Genomic DNA, 26,783 nt, shown 5'->3' with positions numbered 1-26,783 from the left:
TGATTTTTTTTCTTCAGGCTCAGGAAGAATCCAGTGCTATTGGCCAGAACAGATGGCGAGCAGAACTTTGCCTTGTGCCCGTGCAGCTTTCACATTGGGACTTATGGACCCATCTGTCACACTAAGCTTAAAGGGACACTTACATTGCAAAATAACCTTGTTATCTGGCCCTGATACATTGCTGGGCTCAATGTGTTATCACATCGGAATTATTTTTATAACAGAGCATTCTGTCCCAGTGGCTGCACAGATCCTATCTGATCCCCATTGTAAGCAGCAGTCCTGTCCTGCTTTATGGCAGCTGAGATTCTAGCTATCTGTATAACAGAACATTCTGTCCCAGTGGCTGCACAGATCCTATCTGATCCCCATTGTAAGCAGCAGTCCTGTCCTGCTTTATGGCAGCTGAGATTCTAGCTACTGTATAACAGAACATTCTGTCCCAGTGGCTGCACAGATCCTATCTGATCCCCATTGTAAGCAGCAGTCCTGCCCTGCTTTATGGCAGCTGAGATTCTAGCTATCTGTATAACAGAACATTCTGTCCCAGTGGCTGCACAGATCCTATCTGATCCCCATTGTAAGCAGCAGTCCTGTCCTGCTTTATGGCAGCTGAGATTCTAGCTATCTGTATAACAGAACATTCTGTCCCAGTGGCTGCACAGATCCTATCTGATCCTCATTGTAAGCAGCAGTCCTGTCCTGCTTTATGGCAGCTGAGATTCTAGCTATCTGTATAACAGAACATTCTGTCCCACTGGCTGCACAGATCCTATCTGATCCCCATTGTAAGCAGCAGTCCTGTCCTGCTTTATGGCAGCTGAGATTCTAGCTATCTGTATAACAGAACATTCTGTCCCAGTGGCTGCACAGATCCTATCTGATCCTCATTGTAAGCAGCAGTCCTGTCCTGCTTTATGGCAGCTGAGATTCTAGCTATCTGTATAACAGAGCATTTTATCTGGATGTTCTGTGCTCCTAATTTCCCAGTCTGTGTATGTCTCTGTAAAGCCATAAAGTCAAGCTTTGTGTGGCAACAGCAGGGCCTGTGTGTGCAGGAGAGGTTGGCATAAGTGGGCACTCTCATAGAATGGCGTGGGCAGGTCAGGGAACAAGGGGGACTTTGAGCAAGAAAGTCAAGTTTAAGGGAGAAACTGGTGAGCGTGTGTTGAAGCTGAGTCCAGATGTAAGATGTCATTGTGTGGGTTGAGGGGGGAGAAGCCTTGGCACACATCTGGTGAAACTGTGAGTCAGCCCCCAAAATAGCTGCTTTGTGCCGTTCCCCCGGAGGGTCAGCTCTTTCTAGAGACCAGAAAACCCACATAATTGTAGTTTCCTTAGTCCAGACGGGGTCCTTAAACCCTTAAAGGGGCTGTTCAACTTCCAAACACTTTTGTCAGTTCAGTTGTTTTCAGATCGTTCCCCAGAAATAAAGACTTTTTTTCAATTTCATTTTAAAGTTGAATGTTCGTGTCTCTGGTGTTTGAGTCTGGGCCGCTCAGTAATTCAGACTCTAAACTGTTAAACAATTCTGCAACATTGAGTTGATCCATTTCTCAGCAGCATCTCGGGAGTATCAGCAACTATTGTATCTGCTCAGCAGGGACAAAGAAATGTATCGACTAAATGTATACGTTTAGAACAGTTTACAGGGTCGGCGACCCCACCCCCATCCCAGAGCTGCTTTAGAAGGTGAAAAACGACACTTTACACTTCAATATTAGAAAAACGGTGACGCATAGAAAATAGAAAGTCATTGGAAAAAGTCATTTCTGGTGAACTGATTGAAAACAAGTAGTTGTTTAAAGGTGAAGCGCCCCTTTAAATACCACAGGCCATGAAGCGTGTAACCCTGCTTTTTCTCTGTCTGCCCCTTAGATTATATTGCCTCTGGGAATAAAGGGGTTAACAGTTGTCATTTCTCTCATTTATAAGGGTCAGGACAGATTCGGGGAGATTAGTCACCCAGCGACAAATCTCCTCTTCTTCAGGGCAACTAATCTCCCAGAACTGCCTCCCGCCAGATAGAATGTAAATCATTGCACTGGCACTCGGAACATTTCGTTTTCCCAAGTCGCCGAAGTTGCTTCGGGCGACTTCGGAAAACGAATCTCTCCGATTGCCTTCCCGCCGGGGATTTAGCCAGCAAGAAGGCAGTTTGGGGAGATTAGTTGCCCCGAAGAAGAGGAGATTTAGTTCATTCTAATCTTCCCGAATCTGCCCGTGTGCCCTGACCCTTAGAGAAAGAAAGAGAAGTGGTTTACTGAGAAAGATAAAGAAACTGGTGTGTGATTGTACCTATACGCCATCTCTATGCAACGTACTGCACTGCTGCTGAATACTCGGAGAAATTGTACATAGCCCGACACATGAAAACGGTCGTTATCTCTGTTTAACGACCCCTCATTCCGAGTTTGCAGGGTAAACAAGGGAGGGGATTGCTGCAGGGGTTGGGGGCATTGTGATGCGGAGACTTTCTGTTGGTGTGAACCAGTTCCTCCGCATTGCACCGTCCAGTATTGGCCCCTGCAGGTGTGTGACTTTGTATGGGGTTATCTCCCCTTGAATCCACTCCGGGCCGGGCTAATGGTCAATTTATGTATGTAAATAGTATAAGGGCTATAACACACAAAGCTAATAGTAGCCAGCTACTTGCCATGGCTACAAAATGCCAGGAAATACACTTTTGTCATAGACAATACTGCAGATTGTTTCTGCTAAAACACACGTAGGGGGTTATTTAATAAAATATAAAAATTTTCGCCAATTTTTGCCAGAAAATGACGCCCATAGACAGTAAGGGTAGAGACACACGGTCAGATTCCCGGAGATTAGTCGCCCCACGACAAATCTCCTCTTCTTCAGGGCGACTAATCTCCCCAAACTGCCTCCCACCGGCTAGTAAGGAAATCGTTGGCGGCACGGCACACGGAAAGATAAATTTTCAGAAGTCGCATGTAGTTGCCTCACAAGGAAACTTCGTGCGACTTCGGAAAACTAAGCATTCCGATTGCCATCCCGCCGGCGATTTACATTCTAGCCGGCGGGAAGGCAGTTCGGGGAGATTAGTCGCCCCAAAGAAGAGGAGATTTGTCGCCGGGCAACTAATCTGAGCGTGTGTCTCAACCGTAATTGGTGAAAAGCAATTGTCGCCCGTCAAAAAAATTTAGACTTCAATGCATTTCAGCGAATTTTCCTCATTTTCATTTCGATTTTTGAGATTCGCCCACTAATCTCTTTTTGCAAGTTTAGTTTAGTGAAAAACTAAATTTTTCAAGATTTATTATCTTGAAAAAAGTCTGAATTAGGAATGCACGAATCCAGGATTCAGTTCGGGATTCTGCCTTTTTCAGCAGGATTCGGCCGTAGCGAATCCTAATTTGCATATGCATTTTAGGGCCGGGGAGGGAAAAAGCGGGACTTTTTTTCACAAAACAAGGCAGCAAAAAATGTTTTTATCTTCCCACCCCTAATTTGCATATGAAAATTAGGATTTGGGTCGGTATTCGGCCGAATCTTTCATGAAGGATTCAGGGGTTTGGCTGAATCCAAAATAGTGGATTCAGTGCATCACTAGTCTGAATCCAAAAATACACCATCTACAAACTGTCGAATGAATGTAAAATTCAATGGCAGCTATCCCTTTAACCATTTGAAGATGTTTTTAACCTTCATGAATTGTGGGAGTTTTGGGGCGACCAACTCTGGTTTTCGTTAGACAACTTGATAAATTTGAGTTTTTCCGGTGGCAATTTGATAATCCATTCTGATTGAAACGCAAACGTTTCGAGTGTTTTGTTAGTAAACCTGAAAAATTCTAGTTTTTTTCGTTGCAATTTTTTCGACCTCAAATATTAGTAAATAAGCCAAATTCGTGAATGGGGCGTTCGGTTGAGTTTGTTTCTGGTAAAATAGTTTTAGTAAATAATCCCCATAGTGTCTTAGCAGAGACAATGATCACTTTTGTCTATTTTGTAGCTGCAACAAGTAGCTGGCTACTAGTAGCTCCATGTATCATTGTCCTAATATGTTTGCCTGCCCTTTAGGGCAGAGACACACGCTGCTACTTTGGAAGATTAATCACCCAGCGACCCGCCGGCTAGAATGTAAATTGCCAGCTGGATGGCACTCGGATCGCTTCGGCTTTTCCGAAGTCGCCCGAAGTTTCCTCGTGAGGCAACTTTGTGCGACTTGGGAAAACGAAGTGTTCCGAGTGCCATCCTGCCGGCGATTTACATCTAGGAGATTAGTTGGAGAGATTAGTCGCCCAAAGAAGAAGCGACGAAGCTGGCGACTAATCTCCCGAATAGCAACGAAGCTGGCGACTAATCTCCCGAATAGCAACGAAGCTGGCGACTAGTCTCCCGAATAGCAGCGTGTGTCTCTGCCCTAAAGGGTAAGGTCACATGCTAAGATTCGGGGAGATTTAGTTGCCTATCTCTCCAAATCACCTCTTCTTCAGGCGACTAATCTCCCCGAACTGCCTTTCTGCCGGCTAGAATCTAAATCGCTGTCGGGATGGCTCTCGGATCGATTCGCCTTTCCGAAGTCGCCCGAAGTTTCCTCCTGAGGCAACTTCGGTAAACGAATCGCTCCGAGTTCCATCCCGCCAGTGATTTACAATGGGGAGATTAGTCGCCTGAAGAAGAATGATTTGTCGCTGGGCGACTAATCTCCCGAATAGCAGCGTGTGTCTCCACCCTTAAGGGTAAGATTTGGGGAGAATCTGCCTTCCCGCCGGCTAGAATCTAAATTGCCGTCGGGATGGCACTCGGATCGATTCCTTCCGAAGTCGCTCAAAGTTTCCTCGCTCGTCGACAAATCATCGACAAATCGGCTTTTCTTCGGGGATTAATCTCCCTGAACTACTTTCCCGGCGGCTAGAATCTAAATTGCCGTCGGGATGGCACTCGGATCGCTTAGTTTTCCAAAGTCGCGCGAATTTTCCTCGTGACGAAGTGCTCCATCCCGACAGTGATTTCGATTCTAGCCGCAGGGAAGGCTTTTTGGGTAGATTAGTCGCCCACAGAAGAGGCGATTTGTCGCCAGGCGACTAAATCTCTGCAAATCTTCGTGTGAGTCTTTGCCCTAAATGTGTGCTAGCTTTTCCTATCCAATACTGCTGTTATATGGGGGCCCGGGGGGGGGGCTTCCTAATGATTGGTTGGACAGATCCCAGCCGTGTGCATGAATGAGCTCCCAGACTTGTTGCCTCTGTGTATCTAGTGGTGCGTGGGAGCAACATCCAAAGATCAAAGGGTGAACGTTACTCATCAGAGCCCTTATGTATTTCGGCAATAAGCCTGCCCATGAGCAGGGTCCAAACTGTGTTGCTATGGCGTATGCTGTTGTCATTCAGTCTTATCAAACCAAACATACGACAGCGATCAATGCCTTTGTGCATGGGGCATGCTGGGAAGTGTAGTTGAACAACAGCTCCAGAATAACAGGCTAAAGATTACGGAGCCTGAAGGTTGATGTTACAACTCAACACTAAGGTCAATATTCTATTGTTGCTCTTGAGACATTTTGCCTGGTATTTGTTTCATATCGAAGCTTTAAAAGGGGAGGTTCATCTTTAAGTTTAACTTTTAGTATGTTCTAGAATGGCTAATTATAAGCAACTTTTCAATTAGCCTTTTTTTATTATAGTTTTTGTCATTGTTTGACTTCTTCTGACTCTTTCCAGCTTTCAAATAGGGGGTCACTGACCCCTATATCTAAAAAAACAAATGCTCTGTTAGGCTACACATTTAGGGGCAGATTTATCAAGGGTCGAATTGAAATTTCGAAGTCGAAATTCGAATTTTCTAATTTTTTTTATTGTCAAATTGTCGAAAAAATTCAAATTCGATTCATGAGATTAATCATATTCTGACCCTTTCAGAACTCGAATTTGACTATGTGCCACCTTTAATCTGACGAATTGCTGTTTAAGTCAACGGGAGACGTCCAGTGATCAATTAGGAGTTGTTCGCAGAAAACTCTAATCAAATTCGATTCAAGTTTTCGGGTCGGTTTAATTCATCCGAGGTTAAAAAATTTGATTTTTTTTAAATAAATTTCTATTGGTTGAATTTCGAATTTATGGAAGTTTTTAAAACCTCACATGAATTCGAAATTCGACCTTTGATAAATGTGCCTCTCCTACTTTTTTTTTTAAATCGCAGCATGGTTGCTAGGGTAATTTAGACCCTAGCAACTGGAGTGCTGAAATAGCTAAATAGCTCAAAAACCACAAGTAACAAAAAATGAAAAACAATTCCAAATTGTTTCAGAATATCATTATCTACATCATGCTAACAGTTAAAGGGGAGGTTCACCTTTAAGTTCACTTTTAGTATGTTATAGGATGGCTATTTCTAAGCAATTTTTCAATTGGTCTCCAGTATTTATTTTTTATCGTTGTAGAATTATCTGCCTTTATCATCTGACTCTTTCCAGCTTTTAAATGGGGGTCACTGACCCTATCTAAAAACAAATGCTCTGTAAGGTTACAAATGTATTGTTATTGCTACTTTTTATTACTTATCTTTCTATTCAGGCCTCTCCTATTCATATTCTAACCTCTCATTCAGATCAAGGCATGGTTGCTAGGGGAATTTGGGAACTAGCAACCAGATTGCTGAAGTTGTAGCAGCTCCTGATCAAAAAGCGAAATAACTCAAAAACCACAAATAATAAAAAACAAAAACCAATCGCAAATTGTCTCAGAATATCCCTCTCTACATCATACTGACAGTTCATTTAAAGGTGAACAACCCCTATTATGGCTGATGACATGGTGCAAATGCTGCAGGTGGAGCTGCCATTAGAAATAACGGGGCCCCATAGTACATAGCTATTAGGGTCCTCCAACTCTGGGCAGTGGGCCCTGCCAACTAAGTAGAATGGGGACCTAGTTAGAAAAGAGAAGTTTAGCAGCCAGATATTGGTCGAGCAGGCCCATTGGAGGGCTACATATAGGGTTGCCACCTTTTCTGGAAAAAATACCGGCCTTCATATATATTTATCTTTATTCCCTATTAATAACATTGGGATCACTGACCTTCCTATATATTTATCTTTATTCCCTATTAATAACATTGGGATCACTGACCTTCCTATATATTTATCTTTATTCCCTATTAATAACATTGGGATCACTGACCTTCCTATATATTTATCTTTATTCCCTATTAATAACATTGGGATCACTGGCCTTCCTATATATTTATCTTTATTCCCTATTAATAACATTGGGATCACTGACCTTCCTATATATTTATCTTTATTCCCTATTAATAACATTGGGATCACTGACCTTCCTATATATTTATCTTTTTTCCCTATTAATAACATTGGGATCATCAACCATCATTTTTACTGGCCAGGGCGGTAAAATACCGGCCAGGTGGCAACCCTATCCCCCATACAGGGGCTTTATACATTGGGATTATGGCCACCATCCCTGCAGCCAAGTTTATTTTTCATTTTTTAAAAGCTTCAGTGTTTAAGCAAAATAAAGTGCAAGCGAGATTTTACTTGGAAATATTTGTTTGCTTCCTTCGGCCGTCCCCCTGGGGGTTACAGCACTGTACACATCTGCATGCACTTCCCCAGGAACTTGCCGGCCCATTGGAGATTGGGGGAGGGCCAAGATGGAGCCCCCGTGGCCAAACCAAACACAGATGTTTAGAGCCTTATCCAGAGCTCAATGCATGTAGCAATGCCAATTTACTATGCACAGGGTATGACTCTTATTAAAGGGGTTCTTCACCTTTAAATGAACTTTTATTATGACGTAGAGAGGGATATTCTGAGACCATTTGCAATTGGTCTTCATTTTTTTATCATTTGTGGTTTTCAAGTTATTTAGCTTTTTGTTCAACAGCTCTCCAGTTTGTAGTTTCAGCAATCCGGTTGCTAGGGTCCAAATTACCCTAGCAACCATACATCTGGGGGCCCAACATTAAAGGGGTTGTTTACCTTTGAATTAGTTAGTATAACGTAGAGAGGGATATTCTGAGACAATTTGCATTTGGTTTTAGTTTTTTATTATTGGATGTTTTTGAGTTATTTTATTCACCAGCTCTCCAGTTCAGTTTCAGCCATCTGGTCGCTAGGGTCCAAATTACCTAGCAACTCTAAAAAACAGAAAAAATGAATGCCAGTTAAAAAGTTGCTTAGAATTAGCCATTCTATAACACCCCAACTGAACCACCCCTTTTTAAGGAGAAGTAAACCCTAAAAATAAATATGGCTAAAAATGTCACATTTTATTTAGTGAACTTATTGCACGAGGCTAAAGTTTGAGCTTGTCAATAGCAGCAATGATCCAGGACTTCAAACTTGTCACAGGGGGTCACCATCTTGGAAAGTGTCTGTGACACTCACATGCTCAGTGGGCTCTGATTGGCTGTTGAGAAGCTAAGCTTAGGGCTCGTCACTAATTATCCAGCAGAAAATGAGCTTCCCTGGCTGTAATATAAGCTGATGCTACAGGTTTGCTGATTATTCAATTCTGATGCTAATTGCACTGGTTTCTGTGCTGCCATGTAGTAATTATGTGTATTAATTACTAATCAGCCTTATATTGTGACATTTCTATTCTATGTGTACTGTATATTGTGAGTGGCTCCCTAAGCTCAGTAAGTGACAGCAGCACAGAGCATGTGCAGTGAATCAGCAGAAAAGAAGATGGGGAGCTACTGGGGCATCTTTGGAGACACAGATCTTTACTGCTAAAGGGCTGTGGTTGCCTTGGGCTGGTACAGAAGCACAAAACATCATGTACAACATTTCTAGCTACTTCTTTAGTTAGGTTTTAGTTCTCCTTTAACCCATGCCCTGACTGTAAGCCTTTCAGCCTACTCTGCAGTCTGATAAGTGATTATTTTTTTCCTCCTATTTATGCTGCCAGCCTCTTCCCTCACCTTGTTATTAAATCCTTACTTGCCCCTAAGTATAGCCATGTAATAACCAGTAGGCACCGTGCCCGGGCTTGTATCTGTATCAAGGTGGAAATAATGAAACCCCAGCTGGAACCAACAGAAAGTATTGCCCCGGGGCAGCGGCATCTGAAAGCTGTTGGTATAATGTCTTTACAAGGCTGTAAATATCTGGCTGCTTACAGCAATGCATTCTGGGAATTCTGTGGGAGTTATCCCTTCTCTTTCTTTACAGTCGGGAGTGTCTTCCATCCTATTTTAAAGGCAGAGAATGTATAATATTTATAGTCATTGAATAACAATGCAACTCCTTTCAAATTTAAAGGTATTAGAAACTCAGCCTGCAGCCTCATTCCTTTATATATTCCCAGAATCCTTCAGTGACTTCTAATATCCTTATCATTTACAGTAGGGGGTACATTAACCCTTATAATACATGAGTGATAAGCAGAGTTCCCTGTATAACTCAGCCTGCAGCCTTGTGCCTTTATATGGTCACAGAACAACCCCTCCGTGACTTCTAATATCCTTATCATTTACAGTAGGGGGTACATTATTCCTTATAATACATGAGTGATACTCAGAGTTCCCTACATAACTCAGCCTGCAGCCTTGTGTCTTTATATGGTCACAGAACCCCTCAGTGACTTCTAATATCCTTATCATTTACAGTAGGGGGTACATTATCCCTTATAATACATGAGTGATAAGCAGAGTTCCCTGTATAACTCAGCCTGCAGCCTTGTGTCTTTATATGGTCATAGAACCCCTCAGTGACTTCTAATATCCTTATCATTTACAGTAGGGGGTACATTATCCCTTATAATACATGAGTGATACTCAGAGTTCCCTGTATAACTCAGCCTGCAGCCTTGTGCCTTTATATGGTCACAGAACAACCCCTCAGTGACTTCTAATATCCTTATCATTTACAGTAGGGGGTACATTGGCATAATTAAGAAATGACAAACTGTAGATGTGATGAGGATGGTACAGAGAATAATCAGGTAGTCCCGTGGGACAGGAGGAATCAGACAGGCTTTGTGCTGGGGAATAGAAGAGGTGTGTGTCTATGAGAAATGCTCTATGCCCCCCTCCCATAGGAATTTATCCTGTCTGGACTCCTCTCCTAAGTGGAAAGAAGAAGAATTTCTCCCCCAGAGCTGCCCCTTTTTCATCCAGGAGGGGTTGTGCCAACTAAAACTCTACAACTTTCCTCTAAATCTAAATATTTGATCTTTTATATTATATTTGTCTCTGACTTTAAAGGAAAACTCCACCCCAAATATATATATATATATATATATATATATATATATATATATATATATATATATATATATATATATATGTAATGACCTGTAAAATAAAATCTAATCCAGTTCTAAGCAACTTTTCAATTGGCCGTCCTATTTTTTATAGTTAGTTTTCTCTGCGTCATACTATTTTCCATCTTCTTCTGACTCGTTCCAGCTTTCAAAGGGGGGTCACTGACCCCATCTAAAAAACAAATGCTCTGTAAGGCTACAAATGTATTGTTATTATTACTTTTTATTACTCATCTTTCTATTCAGGCCTCTCCTATTCATATTCCAGTCTCTTATTCAAATTAGTGCATGGTTGCTAGGGGAAATTGGACCCAAGCAACTAGATGGCTGAAATTGCAAACTGGAGAGCTGCTGAATAAAAAGCTAAATAACTCAAAAACCAAAAATAATAAAAAATGAAACCCAATTGCAAATTGTCTCTACATCATACTAGCAGTTAACTTAAAGGGGAACAACCCCTTTTTATTAATTTTACCCAGAGTCCTTTGCTGCATGGGACACTAGCCTGAGCTCTTGGTAGTTGGACCCAATGAAGGGCCTATATGCCTCCTTATATTCCTTTGCTGCTGGCAGTTATATTAAACCCAGCTAGCCAATCAAATCACAGTATTCCCAGAATCCTTTGCTGTCGTATGTTTTCCCCCAGGGGAGAGGTAACTTTTTTTCTCCCTAGTTCTGCAGTAATGGGGGCTGCCGTAAATTCCAGAACATCGACCTGTGAAAAGAATGTGACATTTGCCTTTATGCTGATTTGCAATTAGTTTTCATTTTCTATTATTTGTGGTTTTTGACTTATTTAGCTTTTTATTCAGCAGCTCTCCAGTTTGCATTTTCAGCTATCGGGTTGCTATGGTACGCATTCCCCTAGCAACCATGCACTGATTTGAATAAGAGACTGGAATATGAATAGGAGAGGCCTGAATAGAAAGCCGAGTAATAAAAAATAGCAATAACAAAAAATGTGTAGTCTTACAGAGCATTTGTTTTTTAGATGGGGTCAGTGACCCCCATTTGAATTATTCAGAAGAAGAAGGCAAATCATTAAAGAACTATACAAATTAAACAACGAAGACCAATTTAAAAGTTGCTTAGAATTGGCCATTCTATAACATACTAAAAGTTAACTTAAAGATGAACCACCCCTTTAACTGCGGGCCCTTTAACAGAGAACCCTCCAGCTGAGAATCCTGGTGTAATTCAGCATCTCCCTGTGCCGGGAGGCTCTGATCAGAACCACATGTTTGTACATATTGTGCCTGGCTCTGCCCTGCACTCACGGGGCCAATTTCACTCCACTGCGCCAGATTACTCACAAATGTCATTTGTATTTATTCCACGCTCTGTGCAGTTCTGAATTAACACTAACAATCAACTCTTTGCTTTTTGTGCAGCTGCAGGATTACCTTTCCCTTGAATGTTTATTCATGTATTCCCTTCATGGGAAGGACAACTTGGGACACTGGGTTCCTCTGTCTGTAATGGGGTGCTTTAGCCTCTAATGGGGTGCCAAGTGCAGGGATTTGGCTAGTAATGGGGTGCCCTCTGCATTGCTTTGTCCTGTAATGGGGTGCCCTCTGCATTGCTTTGTCCTGTAATGGGGTGCCCTCTACATTGCTTTGGCCTGTAATGGGGTGCCCTCTGCATTGCTTTGGCCTGTAATAGGGTGTCTGTTGTATTACTTTGGCCTTTAATGGGGTGCCCTCTACATTGCTTTGTCCTGTAATGGGGTGCCCTCTACATTGCTTTGGCCTGTACAGGGGTGCTCTCTGCATTGCTTTGGCCTGTAATGGGGTTCCCTCTGTATTGCTTTGGTCTGTAAAGGGGTGCCCACTGCATTGCTTTGGCCTGTAATAGGGTGCTCTCTGTATTGCTTTGTCCTGTAATGGGGTGCCCCCTGCATTGATTGGGCCAGTAATGGGGTGCCCATTGTATTGCTTTGGCCTGTAATCGGGTTCCCTCTTCTTTGCTTTGTCCTGTAATGGGGTTCCCTCTATATTGTTTTGTCCTGTAATGGGGTGCCCTCTGTATTGCTTTGGCCTGTAATGGGGTTCCCTCTGTATTGCTTTGGCCTGTAATGGGGTTCCCTCTGCATTGATTTGTCCTGTAATGGGGGGCCCTCTGCTTTGCTTTGTCCTGTAATGGGGTTCCCTCTGCATTGCTTTGTCCTGTAATGGGGTGCCCTGTGTATTGCTTTGTCCTGTAATGGGGTGCCCTGTGTATTGCTTTGGCCTTTAATGGGGTGCCCTCTGCATTGTTAAGTAGGTGATACAAAGGTGGGGATACAGGTGCTACTAGGAGACACGGCCAGTGACAGTGACACTTGTGAGAATGTGGGAGTTGCAGTTGAATCTGTCGGGGAAGTGAAATGAATATTATTTGAGACAAAGTATCACTTCTCGCCCAGGGTGAGATTCTGCCCTGAGAGAAGGGGTTGGTTCCTGTGCTGATTGGGTGACGGATAAGGAGATACTTTGTGCCTTGTTATATAACCCCCCCCCCCCCCCCCGGGGCTCACATTTCAGCTGCTCTCGGCCAGTCTGGGTGCTGTTTGGGCTTGTTGCCCTGAAAAGCACATTTCTCCCTTAGGCTGGGCCAGTGGAACCCGCTTTTTGGCCTGATTCATTGCCCCAGGGGTTTCACTTGTGTTTGGGGTGAAATCTGCAGCCAATGCTGTCTGGTGTGTATGGGGTTAATATAATGACTCATTGGGTTACCTGAGCAAGGAACCCACCTGGATGCAAAGTGGGCTTAGATCAGGGCTGTCCAACTGGAGTTATTGGGAGGATTGCCCCCTTGTCCTTATATCTAATTCAAGTAGGGATAAGCAGTGTAGGCAAAGGAAGCGTTAAATTAAAGTGGATTGTTCACCTTTAAATTAACTGTTAGTATGATGTAGAGAGTGATATTCTGAGTCAATTTTCAATTGGTTTTCATTTTTTAATATTTGTGGTTTTTGAGTTATTTAGCTTTTTACTCAGCAGCTCTCCAGTTTGAAATTTCAGCAGTCTGGTAGCTAGGGTCCAAATTCCCCTAGCAACCATGCACTGTTTTGAATACAAGACTGGAATATGAATAGGAGAGGCCTGAATAGAAAGAGGAGTAATAAAAAGTAGCAATAACAATAAAGTTTGTAGCCTTACAGAGCATTTGTTTTTTAGATGGGGGTCAGTGACCCCCATTTGAAAGCTGGGAAGAGTCAGAAGAAAAGGCAAACAATTAAAAAACTATTAAAAAGAAATAACGAAGACCAATTGAAAAGTTGCTTAGAATTGGCCATTCTATAACAGGTTGAATAGGAAATGCAGAAGAGGTCTCTGAGATCATTAAGCAATATGGCAGTTCCTTAGCAGGAGATTCCCTGACAGTGGGGAGGGGCATGTGTTATGGGCGGGGCACAAGTTCAGAGGGAGCCTGGGGCTCCTGTTGGCCCATGGCTATAATAACCATTATAGTCCATGCCATCATCATGTGCTTTTTCTCTGCCCTTCCCCACCTATATTTTTACTCCCAGCATCCCCTGAAAGCTTGAGAGTTGTAGTTCAGATACACACCCTGTATATGCTGCTGCTAATAATTACGCACCCCTTCCTATAAATAACAATGCGTCTTTAACTTGCCCTTCCCTCATCTTATCCCTGTGTGTATTCTCTGCCTGGAAATCTTTATTAAAGGATTAAAGGGAAACTCATCCCATAATTACCCTCTTTTCTCTTTATGAGCCAATTTAACTCTCATATAGGGCCTTTACTAGCTCTGTTACATTCATATATATATATATATTTATGATTTTAAACGTTTGGTGGTTTTGTTTGGGCTGCCTCGGGCGAGCTTTATTTTCTCTATAAGTCTCCAAGCTGAATCCATCTCACCAGGCAGCAGTTCTGCACACGAATATGAGTCGTTCCAGGGGAGATATTTAACCCCTCAGAGATTGGTCTCTCTTTTTAAAGAGCCGGGTTGTGACTCATGGAAGACTGATTAGGTTTCAGGCTGTGAAACGTCTGGATTTCAGCTTATTCCTTGTCTGGCAGGGAAATCTGAGCACTGGGAATGAAAGGGTTAAACATTTTAACACTCCTCCTCCCCCCTCTTTTCCTTCCTGTATAGCTGCCAAACAATATTCCAGATTTTAGCTGTTATTCCTGCTGGGACATCCTCTATGTGGCCCAGAATAAATGGCGTTTAAAGGGGAAGTAAACCCTAGATTGAAATATGCCCAAGCTAAGGCTTGGCAGCTCCCACCTGTATTTATAAGGGTGTATAATTCCTTTAATATTTGAGAGAAGAGAAAATTTGCCAATGAAAAAAGTTTGTTAAAATGCCCCCTAATGTTAGAATTGACGAGGCGTTGATTGGCCCCTATGAATAATCCAGTCGTTGGGAATAGGAATAAAGTAGGAAACAAAGGAGACTCTATGGGTGGGGGGGTCCTCGGCACAAGGAAACTCTGTGATTTGTAGAGGGGGCTCCATCCTGTTTACCCAACTCCTGTGCTGTATGAGGTTTCATGTCTGTACAGCTGGAGGGCTGTCACTTACTCCCCCCATGTCATCTTTGCGCTTACATCCTAAACCCAAACAAAGGGCTGCTGTTAGTTCTCCCACCAGCAGTAGTGTAATTGGACTCCCACCGAGGCACCGCTGGGGGTTAGCTTTCCCTTTCACTGTTTGGCTGCTGAATGTACTGTATTTATCAAGAAGGTGTTGTCTTTCATTTACTTTCCATTGTGTGCCCAGAGCATTCCTTCCTTGTATTTACCCTTATTCATAAGGCTGGGATGTGCCATATTGATTCCATTAGACAGTACAGTATGAGGGTATAGTTTGTGTGCCCAGAACATTCCTTCTCTGTATATTTGTATTTATACATATGGGAGGAGGAGGTGCCATATTGATTCCCTTAGACAGTACAGTATGAGGGCATAGCTTATTGTGTGCCCAGAACATTCCTTCTCTGTATATTTGTATTTATACATATGGGAGGAGGAGGTGCCATATTGATTCCCTTAGACAGTACAGTATGAGGGTATAGCTTATTGTGTGCCCAGAACATTCCTTCTCTGTATATTTGTATTTATACATATGGGAGGAGGTGCCATATTGATTCCCTTAGACAGTACAGTATGAGGGTATTGTTTATTGTGTGCCCAGAACATTCCTTCTCTGTATATTTGTATTTATACATATGGGAGGGGAGGTGCCATATTGATTCCCTTAGACAGTACAGTATGAGAGTATAGCTTATTGTGTGCCCAGAACATTCCTTCTCTGTATTGCCCAGTTTGCATATTCTTCAGTGATGATTAACCCCTTTCCCTCCAGTCCTGCTTATGCTCTTTTTCTTCTATGTCTTTCCAGCCCTTCTCGGAGCTCCTCGATGACTCCGCCCTGTTGGATGTTCTGGGGCAGCTGATGGGGGACCCGTTCCTCACAGAGAAGTACGAGATGATGGAAGTAGAGATGAATCCGAGCTCCCCGTCTCCCATGATCAAAGCGGAACACAGCTACTCCCTGTGCGGAGACTCCCGCCCCCAGTCACCCTTTACTCACGCCTCCTCTGATGACAACTTCAGCGACAGTAAGGGCAACACAAATCTTTATTTTTTTTCCTCTTTTTGTTCCTGGGCTGCTCTCCTTCCCATGATCAGGTGGGGGCGGGGCTTGTTACTCTGTGCAAAGCCAGTTTATTGGTTCTTATTGACAGAAGAAAATCTTGTAGACAGAGCATTGACTGGGTTTTTGCTCCATCAATAGCTTTTCATCCCTCTGTTTTATAGGTACAAATGGGAAAGCTCAGTTTTATCTAAGCTCCGCCTCTTGCCTGGCCATGGGAAAGAGAGCAGCCCAGGTGCAGGAATTACATAGAATTAGAGCTTTGTTCCTGGTTAGATACTGTACATCGGTTAGATCATCTGCTTTCTCAGGGGAGTTTCTATTTGACCAGAAAAGAGCAGCAAAAGTAAAAAAGGACCTCATCCCAAGAACTGATAATCTAGATATTAAACCAGACATTAGGGGGCAGATTTATCAAGGATCTAATTTCGAGTTTTTTTTTAAAACTCCCATAAACTCCCATGAACTCGAAATCCGACCTAAATTTATTGTAAAAATCAAATTTTTTAAACTCGGGTGAATAGGATCGACCCGAAAACTCGAATCGAATTCGATTCGAGTTTTAAAAACACAATTTGAGTTTTTTTTCCTCCCAAAAAAAACTTGAATGTCAGGAACGCTGCAAACATCACCAAATTGATCCCTGGACCTCTCCCATTGACTTATAAAGCAATTCGGCAGGTTATATCAAACTCGAATTGAATTTGGATAACCCCCTAATTGAATTTGACAGTTTTGGCCTTAAAAAGACTCGAAAATTCGAGTTCTTAAAGGGCCAGAGTATGATAAATATCAAACGCAATTTATTTTAAAACTCAAATTGAATTTGGATAACTCCCTAGTCGAATTTGACAGTTTTGGCCTTAAAAAAAAACTTGAAAATTCGAGTTCTTAAAGGGCCAGAGTATGATAAATATTGAATTCGATTGTTTTTCAAAACTCTTATCGAATTTGGATAACTCCCTAGTCGAATTTGACAGTTTTGGCCTTAAAAAAAAACTTGAAAATTCGAGTTATTAAAGGGCCGGAGTATGATACATTTTGAATTCAATTGTTTTTAAAAACTCAAATTGAATTTTGGATAACTCCCTAGTCAAATTTTATGCTTTTGGTCTTAAAAAATCTAGAAAATGTGAGTTCTTAAAGGGCTGGAGTATGATAAATTTTGAATTCAATTGTTTTTAAAAACTCGAATTGAATTTGGATAACTCCCTAGCCGAATTTTATGCTTTTGGTCTTAAAAAATCTTGAAAATGTGAGTTCTTAAAGGGCCAGAGTATGATAAATATCGAATTCAATTGTTTTTCAAAACTCTAATTGAATTTGGATAACTCCCTAGTCGAATTTGACAGTTTTGGCCTAAAAAAACTGGAAAATTGAATTCTTAAAGTGCCAGAGAATGATAAATATCAAACTCGAAATTTTTTAAAAATCAAATCAAATATGGATAACTCCCTAGTCGAATTTGACAATTTTGGCCTTAAAAAAATTAAAAAACGCGAAAATTCGAGGTTCTTAAAGGGCTAGCGTATGATAAATATCAAACTCAAAATTTTTTTAAACACTCAAATCGAATTTGGAAAATTTACAGTTTTGACCTTAAAAAAACTCGAACATTCGAGTTCTTAAAGGGCCAGAGTATGATAAACGTTGAATTCACATTTTTTTTAAAAACTGCAATCGAATTTGGATAACTCCCTAGTCGAATTTGACAGTTTTGGCCATAAAAAAAATGCAAATGTAGCTTGTCCTGCCTTCCCTCTTTGATAAATTATACCCCAGTCTGTCTGCTACTGACAATAAGGGCAAGGGTTAAACCTCTCTCTCTCTAGAAGGAAAGTGCCGGAAGCTCTGAGCATTGAGATTCTGTTCCAGTGACATCAGTCGCTCCGGAGAAAGTGATTAACCCCTCCCGGCCTGGCTTGCAGGGGTATGGACTTTAAAGGGATTGTTCACCTTTAAATTAACTGTTAGTATAATGTAGAGAGGGATATTCTGAACAATTTGCAATTGGTTTTCATTTTTTATTATTCGTGTTTTTTTACTTATTTAGCTTTTTATTCAGCAACTCTCTAGTTTGCTATTTCAGCAGTCTAGTTGCTAGGGTCCAAATTCCCCTAGCAACCATGCCTTGATTTGAATAAGAGACTGGAATTTGAATAGGAGAGGCCTGAATAGAAAGATGATAAATAAAAAGTAGCAATGATGATACATTTGTAGCCTTACAGAGCATTTGCTTTTTAAATGGGGTCAGCGACCCCCATTTGAAAGCTGGAAAGAGTCAAGAAAAAGGCAATTATTATATAAAACTATAAAAAATAAATAATGAAGACCACTTGAAAAGTTGCTTAGAATTAGCCCTTCTATAACATACTAAAAGGTAACTTGAAGGTGAACCATTCCCTTTATTGACTAGGGACTAGACTTTAATTTGGATGGGGCAGGTTTAGTGCAGAGGAGAAAGGGTATTTGCCCCAGGGGTGATGCTGGGATTTGTAGTCCAACAGCAGCTGAAGGGGGGGAGGCTGATTCTGGCCATACACTAGGGGGAAGGCTGGTTTGAAGGAAGAGGAACCGGTTTGGTTTCTATAAAGATTGCTTTTCGGGTTCTGACTCCTGAAACAAATTAGCAGAAGCTGATGAACAGGCATCTGCTACGTTGTTTTCAAGAGGCAAATACATGCTGATCTTGCTTGAACACGAAGTGCAGGAGGGCTGCGGGGAGTTTCTATTCCGTCCCATTAATAGCGAGGGCGAGCAGGGAGTCGTTCCACTATCAACAGTTTCACTTGGACTTTGTCTGCGCAGTCAGGCCCAGTGGGCACAGTCCATTTCTGTATATAGAGCTTATCTGAGAAGCTGCTGATGATCATTCTAAGGTTCATGGTGTTTTGCTCACGTTTGCACTGCCCCCGGGTCAGACCCGGTACCGGTCAATATTGTGCATTTAAAATAAAACAGAACAGTAGGAAACCCTTTTTGTAGGTGGTATCTCCACAGCACCCTCTGGTGGACAAAAATGGCTAGGCAGGCTGATAAACCAGTTTATATTAAGGGATGTAGTTTTTATTTCTAAATGACACTGCAAATAATTCACTGTACAATATAAAATGTCATTCCTGAACCAGAAAGTGTATTATTAGTTGTAATATTGGTGTGTGGGTGCATCTCAGGTCATTTTGCCTGGTCATGTGCTTTCAGAAAGAGCCAGCACTTTAGGATGGAACTGCTTTCAGATAAGCTGTTGTTTCTCCTACTCAATGTAACTGACTGTGTCTCAGTGGGACCTGGATTTTACTATTGAGTGCTGTTCTTAGATCGACCAGGCAGCTGTTATCTTGTGTTAGGGAGCTGCTATCTGGTTACCTTCCCATTGTTCTGTTGTTGGGCTGCTGGGGGGGGAAAGGGAGGGGGTGATATCACTCCAATTTGTAGTAAGAGCAGAGACACACGCTCAGATTCGGGGAGATTAGTCGCCCAGTGACACATCTCCTCTTCTTAGGGGCGACTAATCTCCCCGAATTGCCTCCCGCCAACTAGAGTGTAAATCGACGGTGGGATGGCAATCAGTGCGCTTTGTTTTCCAAAGTCGCCAGAAGTTTCGAAACCTCGAGCAACTTCAGAAGATGAAGTGCTCTGAGTGCCATCCCACCGGCGATTTAGATTCTAGCTGACAGGGAGGCAGTTTGCGGAGATTAGCCGCCCCAAAGAAGAGACGATTTATCACCCCAAATCAACCCAAATCTGAGCGTGTGTCTCTGCCCCAAAGAGTGACTGAAGTTTATCAGAGCACAAGTCACATGACTGGGGGCAGCTGGGAAACTGACAATATGTCTAGCCCCGTGTCAGATTTTAAAATGAAATATAAAAAAAATCTGTTTGCTCTTTTGAAAAACGGATTTCAGTGCAGAATTCTGCTGGAGCAGCTCTATTAACTGATGCAGTATCCCTTTAAATTGCCAAAGTTCAGGGGGCCCTAAAATGATTTTGCTGTGGGGCCCAGTAACCTCTAGTTATGCCTCTATGTCTCAGCTATTTATTCTCGCTCTCTCTTTCTGTTTAGCCGATCTGACGGGCGATGATTGGTGCCTGAATGGAGAACTCACTGCCACTACCCCTACTACTAAAATCAAGGTGGAAATCCCTCTCGAAGAGACCCCTGGCCTGACCCCATCCGTTACCCTGGCAACCAGTGCAGTCTCCGCTTCCCCAGAGGTGGGCGTCTCGTCTCAATTGCCAGTTCCGGAGCAGGTAAATAGTTCATAGAAGGAGAAGGGTAATTATTCGAATCTTCTCATGTGCTGTAATTCAGTGTTGCTTTATGGCAGGGATTCTAGATATAATACACAAGAGCCATGAATATCCTGTGAATTATATCCTTATAAACGTTGCTTAGTGATGTCATCAGTTATCATCGGAGCTTAGTGATGTCATCAGTTATAATGCGAGCTTAGTGATGTCATCCATTATAAACGTTGTTTAGTGATGTCATCGGTTATAATCGCAGCTTAGTGATGTCATTTCTGTCCCATGGCTCCCTGAAACTTGTGTATTATAATAAATAAAGTGTTGCACAATATAAGGATATTAGAAGTCATCATGACTCCCGGAACTTCTCGGTGACTTATAATATCCTTATATTTTACAAGAGGGGGTACTTTATTCACTATATACAGTCAGGGTCAAGTGTCACGAGGGAAGCATCAGTCACTCATATTTGCGTTTCTTTTATTTCAGGTCAAGCTTCTGAGCCCCGTTGCCCTGCCGCAAATAAAACTGGAGCCGCACGAGGTGGACCAATTCCTTAATCTGTGCCCAAAGGAAGGTGAGTCCTGTGACTGGAGTTATATCATTGTATAACAGGGTCTGGTAGGAGCTGCCATGCTGTTAGACAGTATACTAACCCCTCCTTTATCTGCAATTCCAGTTGCCCCAACAGAAGCTCTGCAGATGCCTCCCACCCCTCCCAGCAGCCATGGTAGTGATTCAGAAGGGGGTCAGAGTCCCACCAGGTCTCTCCCACCCTCCAGCCCAGTCCAGTCACAAGCCGGTGGCAAAATGGCTGCACGGAGCCCCTCTGCACTGTCCAACTCGCCTCTACTCACTGCCCCTCATGTAAGTCTAACACTTCAGTGCCCACGTCTGAGCCAATCGCTTGTGTCCATCATAGCAGTGATGTCACAAGTGCGGCCATCTTGGTCACTGTTTCCGTTTGTCGCCTACAGAAGCTGCAAGGGAGCGGCCCTCTCATGCTCACGGAGGAGGAGAAGAGGACTCTGGTGGCTGAGGGTTACCCCATCCCCACCAAACTGCCCCTCACCAAAGCAGAGGAGAAGGCGCTGAAGAAGATCCGCAGGAAGATTAAAAACAAGGTGAGAGGGATCTGGATTGTGCAGATTATATTACTCTCACCTGAACTAACATCTGGGCTTCTACCCAGGGTGGCACACGAGATACTTTGCAACCTGAAGCACCCTGGGCTAGGGAGATGTATATGGAAGATGCAGACAGACCGAGGGGGTGCCCAATATATCCGCATACCCTAGTGTTGTAACCTTTACTTCTCCTTTAAACCTGCAACCCGAGCACAGAGAGGAATTGTGGGATTACTTACCCTTTATTTCCAATCTCTTCTCAGATCTCTGCCCAAGAGAGTCGCAGGAAAAAGAAAGAATATATGGACAGCCTGGAGAAGAGGTAACTTGGGGTGCTGTGTAATAGGGTGAAGAGTGGAATTGGGGAGACGTGTATTTGGAAATTTGGGGTTATTGGGACTTGGGGTGCTATGTAACTGGGTCAATGGGGGAATCTGTGTAAATGGGAGAGGAGGTGGTTTGGGTGATTTGGTTTTGTAATTGGGTAAAGAGGGGAATTGGGTTCCTCTTAAATTGGATAAAGAGTGGAATTGGAGTGATCTGAAATTGGATAAATATGGGAATTGGGGTGCTCTGTAATTGGATAAATTGGGGAATTGGGGTGCTCTGTAATTGGGTGAAAAGGGGAATTGGGTTGCTTTGTAATTGGGTAAAGAGGGGAATTGGGGTGCTCTGTAATTGGATAAATAGGGGAATTGGGGTGCTCTGTAATTGGATAAATAGGGGAATTGGGGTGATCTGTAATTGGGTGAAGAGGGGAATTGGGTTCCTCTTAAATTGGATAAAGAGTGGAATTGGAGTGATCTGAAATTGGATAAATATGGGAATTGGGGTGCTCTGTAATTGGATAAATTGGGGAATTGGGGTGCTCTGTAATTGGGTAAAGAGGGGAATTGGGGTGATCTGTAATTGGATAAATATGGGAATTGGGGTGCTCTGTAATTGGATAAATAGGGGAATTGGGGTGCTCTGTAATTGGATAAATAGGGGAATTGGGGTGCTCTGTAATTGGATAAATAGGGGAATTGGGGTGATCTGTAATTGGGTGAAGAGGGGAATTGGGTTCCTCTTAAATTGGATAAAGAGGGGAATTGGGGTGATCTGTAATTGGATAAATAGGGGAATTGGGGTGCTCTGTAATTGGATAAATAGGGGAATTGGGGTGCTCTGTAATTGGGTGAAGAGGGGAATTGGGTTGCTTTGTAATTGGGTAAAGAGGGGAACTGATCTGTATTTGGGAGAAGCGATTTGGGGTGATTGGTTGTTGGGACTAAAGGCTACATGAGGTTCTTTGTATTTTGGTGAAGAGAGAAGTTGGGGTGATAGGCTGATCAGGTTTAGCAGGAATAGCTATTATTGACTACACATGGTACTTACTGTAATTGGGAGAGGAGGTGGGGTGATAGGTGGGTCAGGGTTGGAACAGGTAATTATTCTAATCATATTAATGACATAAGTAGGTGCCCGAGGGTTTGGCACAAACTGTGAACATTGGACATTTGCAGTGTGGCCCCATTCTAAGGGGAAGTTCACCAAAGTGGAGTCTAAAAAGCTGCTTTTTGCAGGACAAGTGATAAAACAATCATCCTGGGAAGACTTTTTTTTAAAAAATATGCAGCAGTGAATGTGCCACTTCTAACGGCCACACCCATTGGAACGATGGCGTAACTAATATTGCCGAACTACCAATCAGCTTGCGGGATTCCTGTTTGATTGTCTTTCTTTTGGTTTTTAACAGGGTTGAGAATAGTTCCTCTGAGAACAGCGAGCTGCGCAAGAAGGTGGAAGTTCTGGAGTCAACCAACAGGTCAGAACCTTGTCTAAAAACATGGCCCCTTTTATTGTTATAGTGCTTTCTGCTGTGCTGTGATTGGCCGGCATGTACAGGCTAGCTCTTTCATTGGCTCATCTGTCCGCTCTTCCTCTGCAGGACTTTACTTCAGCAACTCCAGCGTCTGCAGGCCATGGTCACAGGCAAAGTCACCCGTTCCTGCAAAGCTGCCGGCACCCAAACTGGCACCTGCCTCATGGTAACAGTCTTGTCCTTCTTTATATCTTGGGGGGTCATTAGCAACAGTGTCCTGCACTTTCCATTGCAAAGGAAGACTCCTCCATATAACCTTTTCTTTCCCCCCCTTCTCTCCGGCAGATGGTGGTCTTGTGTTTTGCCGTTATTTTTGGAAGCTTCACCCAAAACTTAGATATGTATTCATCATCAAGCAAGACTATCCATGAGCCGAGCCAGTATTCAGCACCGGAGTCCTACGCTGCTTCTATTGGTAAGACTTTCTGCCAGAGATCCCACACGCCTAGGGACGTATAGGGTTAATAGTGTGTTACTTTGTATCTCTAGAGTGCACTCATCCCAAATCTCCCCCTAACTGGCCTTCAGACTGGGCCCCTTAGCTCATAACAAGGTTACAGATATATAGAAACATTGGGGTGTCACCCTGCTATAGTTCCAGGGGTACCCAGGGCACAAATAAGCACTCACCCCAAATCTCCCCCCAACTGACCTTCAGGCTGGGCCCCCTTAGCTCATAACAAGGTTACAGATATATAGAAACATTGGGGTAACAGTCACCCTGCTATAGTTCCAGGGGTACCCAGGGTACAAATAAACACTCACCCCAAATCTCCCCCTAACTGACTTTCAGACTGGGCCCCCTTAGCTCATAACAAGGTTACAGATATATAGAAACATTGGGGTAAAAGTCACCCTGCTATAGTTCCAGGGGTAACCAGGACACAAATAAACACTCACCCCAAATCTCCCCCTAACTGACCTTCAGACTGGGCCCCCTTAGCTCATAACAAGGTTACAGATATATAGAAACATTGGGGTAACAGTCACCCTGCTATAGTTCCAGGGGTACCCAGGGCACAAATAAGCACTCACCCCAAATCTCCCCCTAACTGACCTTCACACTGGGCCCCCTTAGCTCATAAGGTTACAGATATATAGAAACATTGGGGTGTCACCCAGCTATAGTTCCAGGGGTACCCAGGGTACAAATAATCACTCACCCCAAATCTCCCCCTAACTGACCTTCAGACTGGGCCCCCTTAGCTCATAACAAGGTTACAGATATATAGAAACATTGGGGTGTCACCCTGCTATAGTTCCAGGGGTACCCAGGGCACAAATAAACACTCACCCCAAATCTCCCCCTAACTGACCTTCAGGCTGGGCCCCCTTAGCTCATAACAAGGTTACAGATATATAGAAACATTGGGGTAACAGTCACCCTACATTAGTATTTTGGGTGCCACGCTCACTTACCCTCTTACAATTCCCTGTCCAGTTCGTTCCCGCAAACTCCTTATCTTCGAGGAGCACCAGGCTGTAGAGGAACTGCACAGCTCTGCGGTGATGTTAGAGACGCAGGACACCTGGGAGGTTCAAGCTGATACCATCTCTAAACAGCAGGCGGCGCTACTGGAAGAACTTCATTTGTCCCAGGAGAAACCGTTCAGCCTATCAAACGACAGCAGCAGCGACATGCCAGTGCGGCACAGGTAAGGGAATTGTGGGTATCGGGTCTGTAAATGAACCTTAGTTAAAGGGTAACTGATCCTTGTACCATGTGAGATTCTGCTCCTGAGCCGTAAAGCAAGGCAAAACTGCTGCGTACTGGTGGTGAGTTCCCAAAAGGGTAGTAGAGGCAGTGACACGTTTTGTAGCCAATGTCTGATCTTCTTGCTTTTAACACTTTCTAGGTTCACTTCGGAATTTGGACATAACGACACCACCAAAGTCATAGAGTTGGACCGGACGGTCAACACGACTTCTTAATGGCGGATCCTGTCCCCCCCTCCCCTTTTATCTGACAGAGCTACCCCCCCATGCCCGCCCCTTGGACTTGACCCGCTGTGCTGGGCTTGAGAGGCGGGACTCATCCCTGATATCGGCGAATGAGAGACGTTTGCAACAAACGAGATGCTGATTCCTCGTCAGGATCAAATATGGCCGCCCCATGAGCTTAATAGAGAGGCCACCATTGGGACTGTCCGTCCATTGTTTGCAAGGACCAAAGTTGGAGGTGAAACGGGCACCATTCGCTGATTATGAAATCCCCCCCTCCCCCCAGTCTTGATAACTCCCTGCAACCCTGGTTGGGAATACACGGATCATCCGCATCAATGCAATTGGTCAAGTCAGAGAAATTCAGGTTCCAGAATAAAATGAGCAATTCGTTTTTTTTTTATTTATATGGAGACGTCCCTTATCCAACTGGATCGGGATACAACACTGCCACCTAAGGGACGGGATAGGTATGACAGGTGTTATTTTTATGTTGCTTGCCCTTTAATACGTTATAGCAATGAACACTGTAAAAAGCCGCCCCTTTAAGGCAGACAATATAAGCCTGAGTCCCGCGTGCCTTAATAAATCACAATCCCTCGCGTGTAAACCTGCAGTTGTACCCCATTGCACCCCTTATCTTAAGCATCCTGGGCTCCCATCATGCATTGCAAGACTTTAAAATTGCGCCGTCGCTTTAAGTGGCTAGTGCAGGACCAAAGAGAGGAGTGATTTGGGCCCCCCAGGATATTTTGGGGAACTCATAGCCAAGATTCCCTTTCCAGTAGCATTTTTTTTTTTTTGCTAGGTTTTGCTCCTCCCACAATCCTCTCTGTCGCTGTTGTAAATAGTATTTATTAGTTCTGCTCTGTAAAGGGGAAGTAAACCTGTCTCTGTATATTATTGTCTCTAGATCCTCCTGACGCTCCCCATTCCCTCTATTCAGGGGTCTCACCCCCCCCCAGTATTGGTTAAAAGCGACCCTTAGTGATGGGCGAATTTGTCCTGTTTTGCCGAAAAATGTGTGAATTTCCTGCAAAATTCGCTGAATCAATGGGCGTCCGAATAATGTTGACGCGCAACGGTTTTGACGCAAGCAACTTTTCCGATGCGCATCCAAAATGTTTTGAAGTCGCCGAATTTCCGTCTGCAAGTTTCCGCAGCAGTTTCGCAAATTTATTCACCGGCAGTGAAACATGGAAATTCGCTGTGAATTCGCACCTGCCGAATTTATTCATTAGCCCATCACTAGCGGCGACCGCTGATTAACAGGGTCAGAATTTACCCTTTAATTCCCCCAAAGACGTTACGTTTCTTTGAGTTGGCGAATGGGCGTCTGTTCTGAAACCTCCTCCCCTGACGCGAACAAGACGGGACAAGCGCCCCCCTCTCTCCCTCTTTCTCTCCAGATAGCGAGGGGTTAAACCTCCTTCTCTTATTGTGTCTTTTAGCTTCTCTATTTTTGGTATCGTATTTTTTATAAAATGTAAACGGAAAAAAAATCCAATAAAAAAAATCTGCATTCTGATTGGTGCCTTTGTCCTGAGTTTTACATGGGGGGTGGGGCTTATTGGAACCCCATTTAAATGACCTTTTAGTATGATGTAGAGAGGGATATTCTGAGCCAATTTGCAATTGGTTTTCATTTTTTATTATTTGTGATTTTTGAGTTATTTAGCTTTTTTATTCAGCAGTTCTCCAGTTTGCAATTTCAGCCATCTGGTTGCTAGGAG

The 26,783-nt window shown here is 43.3% G+C and overlaps 1 protein-coding gene across 2 annotated transcripts in view; it reads left to right on the top strand.

Moving 5' to 3' along the window:
* The window catches only part of creb3l2.L (cAMP responsive element binding protein 3-like 2 L homeolog), a 36,845-nt gene extending 10,267 nt beyond the window's left edge, over positions 1 to 26,578 (top strand). For both annotated transcript variants that reach the window (NM_001097864.1, XM_018240832.2), the window contains 11 exon segments: positions 15,616 to 15,835; positions 19,934 to 20,121; positions 20,608 to 20,695; positions 20,798 to 20,985; positions 21,096 to 21,242; positions 21,509 to 21,567; positions 22,984 to 23,052; positions 23,176 to 23,275; positions 23,395 to 23,524; positions 24,551 to 24,764; positions 24,966 to 26,578. In NM_001097864.1, the coding sequence (NP_001091333.1) occupies positions 15,616 to 15,835; positions 19,934 to 20,121; positions 20,608 to 20,695; positions 20,798 to 20,985; positions 21,096 to 21,242; positions 21,509 to 21,567; positions 22,984 to 23,052; positions 23,176 to 23,275; positions 23,395 to 23,524; positions 24,551 to 24,764; positions 24,966 to 25,041 (1,479 nt within the window). In that variant the 3' untranslated portion in view covers positions 25,042 to 26,578.
* The last annotated feature ends 205 nt before the right edge of the window (positions 26,579 to 26,783 follow it).

The sequence above is a fragment of the Xenopus laevis genome, chromosome 3L (assembly GCF_017654675.1).
Source record: "Xenopus laevis strain J_2021 chromosome 3L, Xenopus_laevis_v10.1, whole genome shotgun sequence".
NCBI classification, from domain to species: domain Eukaryota; kingdom Metazoa; phylum Chordata; class Amphibia; order Anura; family Pipidae; genus Xenopus; species Xenopus laevis.
The sequence above is the reverse complement of the archived record's forward strand: the minus strand, read 5'-3'. Positions and strand labels throughout refer to the sequence as shown.